The 4,079-nt window shown below is 40.5% G+C and overlaps 1 protein-coding gene across 1 annotated transcript; it reads right to left on the bottom strand.

Moving 5' to 3' along the window:
- Positions 1-2,013: 2,013 nt before the first annotated feature.
- Positions 2,014-3,774, bottom strand: LOC104597239 (short-chain dehydrogenase reductase 2a-like). Its single transcript, XM_010258688.3, has 2 exons — positions 3,574-3,774; positions 2,014-2,932 (listed from the first exon to the last, which is right to left on the bottom strand). The coding sequence occupies exons 1-2, from the start codon at positions 3,660-3,662 to the stop codon at positions 2,107-2,109; spliced, it is 915 nt and encodes a 304-aa protein (XP_010256990.1). The 5' UTR covers positions 3,663-3,774; the 3' UTR covers positions 2,014-2,106.
- Between the last annotated feature and the right edge of the window lie 305 nt (positions 3,775-4,079).

The following is a 4,079-nucleotide window of genomic DNA, read 5'->3' as shown; positions in this document are numbered from 1 at the left end:
AAAAAAAAGAAAAGAAAAGAAAAAAAAGCAATGCCACTAACTGTAAATGAGTAGTTTATATATTTCATCTGTGACATAATCGGACCAAATCATTTAATTTTCTCCCCGCAGTAAGTACTGGTTTGTGAATTGTGAATGGTTGTCATGTATGTATAGGTGGGTTACAGTAGAGCTCGACTCATTCCAACCCTCTGAAGTCCAAAACAGATTAAACTATGTCCCTCTTTATCCTGGCTACTGATCGACTTTCTGGCTTGGTGTATCTTTTTCTTTCCTTTACATGATTCCAATTGGTATGAGGTTACTTGAGTCCTCCTGAATAGGATCAACCACACGTTTATCCATTTTAAACTCCCATGGATGAAGACCACTACAGCTTTCATAGCTCCTTTTTCTGGTGAACTTTCTCAGCTCCTCACATTCTTTTCTTCCTTTTCTTTCACTCTTTAAATAACTTATATTTTAATTACTTACCAAAAGTTATGCAAGTGGAAGCTAGTTTCGCGTGCTTAAGCAACAATGTCCCATAACAACAACCGATCTGTAGGTGTTGCAACCAACTAGCCAACAACTAGGACTTAAATAAAATGTAATTTTATCGAGTTCAGTTTATGGAGGTGGCTTCTGGGTATTGGAATGGGCCGGAGGACGTCTGGCCAATTACATAAGAACAGAAGGAAAAGAGTGATCTCATCAAGATGCAAGTTAAAGGGTAATTAACTTTTGGAATCTCCAGCCTGTAACAGATTTTAATTTGATGTTACAGTCCTTTCTTTAATGCTTTTCCCATTTGACTTTTGAGTAATTAGTTATGTTGGCCAGTGAAGGATGGATTAGCCGGAGTTGACATCAGCTCGAATTGGATTGGACCGTTGGAGGACCAAAGGTGGCCAAACTTGAACAACCTTTCTCTTGCCCTCTTTGAAGATGTTATTAACTCAGTTGAGAAATCTACAAGGGCCACTTCCAATGTTATCCCATAGATTATTATTCGGATTGAACGATTCATGTGCCACAGCAGAATCTGGGTTGATGGTCAAAGAGATTTTTTACTGAAAAACACTTGCGTTGGTCAATACAATTAATTGCTATTTCTACTTAAAATGTCAAATTCGATGTTACTCACAGATATGCATTTTTCTAGTTCAAATGACAGATATCGGCCTGTATCGAAGATCATTCTTCTTTTAAAAAAAAAAATGGTTTAGAGGAATGGGTTAATTTAGGCTGGTCTACCCCTCAACCAGGTTAACCCGACGACCCTACAGGGGCGTATTGTTGAAATTTTGAACTATATGATGTGGCTCACAAATTTGTATTTCATCAACCCAAAAAACAATGGCAACGTAATGCCACCGTACCAAACCCACCAACCCCACCCCCAATTGCTTCTTGATTTGACCTTATTTGGAACCATGGAGATTAATTTCACAAGGTTCGATCCGACCTCACCAAGAATCAAGAATGCCACACCTACACCTCTAATCATGCATAATATATTAAAAAAAAAAACGGTGGAGATACTGTAGCTAGATTGAACATTTAATTAAAGTGCTTTGGCTTTATTATATTCATTATAATCAAATATGAAATCTAATAAAATTAAAACTTCAGATTCTTAATTTCAATGTGCCACATCGGAGTCACGATTCAACATCGATCACCAGGTGATTCAGGAAACATCATTTTTGACGATTCAAGACGCCATTAATGTTAATTATAACGAAGATCCAGTTCTGCCGACAGATACCAAGATTTGGGAAAAAAAAATAATTCAACAAGCTAGGATTTGCCGCCGTCAATATTCTATACTTTAATTATTTCGTAACCCATTTTCCTCATGGAATTAAATAAACCATATCATCATTCTCATGGAAATTAATACTGCAAATGCATCTCAATGGATTGGAATTTGTGCTACGTTCTAATTTCTGGATGAAAATGAAGAACTTAATTGGCCCTCATTGCAATGAAAAATAAAATAATTATGAAGAGGAAGAGGAGGACAAAGGCTTTACATTAAAATAATTCAATTATGGGTGGTCTGGAATAATCTTAATCTGGATGGTGAAGTAATTAAAATCGTTGGCCATGGTCTTACTCTTATTACAAGCCTACGCAATTTCTTGAAGTAGTGATTCCGCCATCGACAACAAGGTTATGGCCACTCACATATTTGGATTCATCACTAGCAAGGTAAAGAGCAGCCTCAGCTATGTCTTTAACGGTTAGGGTTGCACTCTTAAGGTTGGCAAGGCTTCTCACAAACTCCTCCATCTTCCCAACTTCCTCCTCACAGGGTATCCCTACTATGTCCATACAGTCCTGTACGTCGTTGCATCTCCTCCATGCATTAACAAGCATGGAGGTGGCCACCCCAAATGGAGAAATGCAGTTAACCCTGATCCCGTACCTGCCCAGTTCACATGCCGTGTTCTTAGTAAGCCCCACAATGGCATGCTTTGAGGCTGTGTATGCGTGAGGACCCAACCCTCCCAACACACCTGCTACACTCGCCGTCGAGATTATGCATCCACTCCCCCTCGGCACCATCACCCGTGCCGCATGCTTCATTCCCAGTGCAACCCCTCTCACATTCACTCTCATTACACGGTCGAATTCATCTGCATCAAAGTTTATGATGCTTTTGTGCTTTGATTGATTCCCCAGGACCCCAGCATTGTTGAAGAGGATGTCGAGACGGCCGTGTCGTGAGACCGTGGAATTTATCAACTTCTCTACATCTTCTTCCAGGCTGACATCGCAATGAACGTAAGTCACCGATGGGGCTAAGGATCTAGCAAGAACGATTCCCAACTCATCCTCAACGTCGGCAATGACCACCTTCGCACCTTGTCTTGCAAACAGCCTCACCGTCGCTTCTCCTATCCCTCTGGCACCTCCGGTCACGATTGCAACTTTACCCTCCAGCCTACATCGTATTAATTAGTCACACACAGACAGAGAGAGAGAGAGAGAGAGAGAGAGAGAGAGATGAAGACATTTAGTAATCTTAGAATAACCTAGCTATCCCTCTTCCTTCAGCAGGAACTAGGAATATATAGTACTCATTAGTTAAATGCAACTTTTGTTTTCTGCCCTTAAAAGAATGGTCTTCATATATATTTATATGCATAAATTACTAGTCAAAAGAAATACCACAAAGATATGTTAGTATAACCTCATTATATTACGAATCAAATACTGTGATATATATAAAACTTGAAAGCATAAAAATTTGTTTTAATTTGTCAATCAACCCTATCATCACACGAGGACGCTACATATTTTAAATGGCTGCTGCCCATAAGAAATACAATCTTTATATATAGCGTCCAATGTCTTCCTCTTGCTATACTAGGTGTTTTCCGGTGGTCCGGCTTGTCGGCAAATGCAACTTATGGATTAGAAACCGGCGAATGATTAAGTCACCCATCAACTTGTAATACATAGCCGATGAATACCACAGCCGGCACACAAAGACACCATTGAGGTCTACTCAGTTCCTTGAGTGATCTGGCTGTTTATGCAGAGAGAGAGAGAGAGAGAGAGAGAGAGAGAGAGAGAGGTTACCTTCTAGGGGTGGAGGAGAGAGAGCTATTTTCCCGACTCAAGACATGGATTCCTTGTAGTGTTTTCTCCGGCATCACTTGAACAGACATGGTCTCTGGTTGATTACAGAAAAGCGGATGAGAGAGAGAGAAAGAAAGAGAGGGAGAGAGAAGAAAGAGGAGGGCACAAATTATTGTTGAGGACGTGTATGTATGGAATAGGATAGCAGTAGCTAGGGGAATTTATAGCGATCCCGGTATACATTGGCTGTTCTTCAGCCGTGGAAACGAACCACGAACATTCTTGGTAGCCTCCGCCCCATTGTCGCTCAAAGCTTAATTTTTTCTTTCCGTAATTACCTAAAGTACCCTTCCATCTTACCTTAAAAGTCAGCGCGGCGAACAAAGGCGCCTTTTTGCCCAGTTGGTCTTGGTCAAGGACTCAAACTCTCCTTTTCTTAGGTTCTCGACCGTTTCGTTTGTGAATGAACTGTGATGGTGAAACGTCAAAAAGACCGTACAATTGTA

The sequence above is a fragment of the Nelumbo nucifera genome, chromosome 2, assembly GCF_055504915.1.
Source record: "Nelumbo nucifera cultivar China Antique chromosome 2, China Antique-T2T, whole genome shotgun sequence".
Classification (NCBI taxonomy): domain Eukaryota; kingdom Viridiplantae; phylum Streptophyta; class Magnoliopsida; order Proteales; family Nelumbonaceae; genus Nelumbo; species Nelumbo nucifera.
This window is presented reverse-complemented; position numbering and strand designations above follow the sequence as displayed.

Coding starts and splice junctions, on each gene's coding strand:
- LOC104597239 (XM_010258688.3), bottom strand. CDS start 3,662: ATGTCTGTTCAAGTGATGCCGGAGAAAACACTACAAGGAATCCATGTC. Junction 2,933..3,573: donor CTCTCCTCCACCCCTAGAAG/GTAACCTCTCTC, acceptor AATACGATGTAG/GCTGGAGGGTAAAGTTGCAA.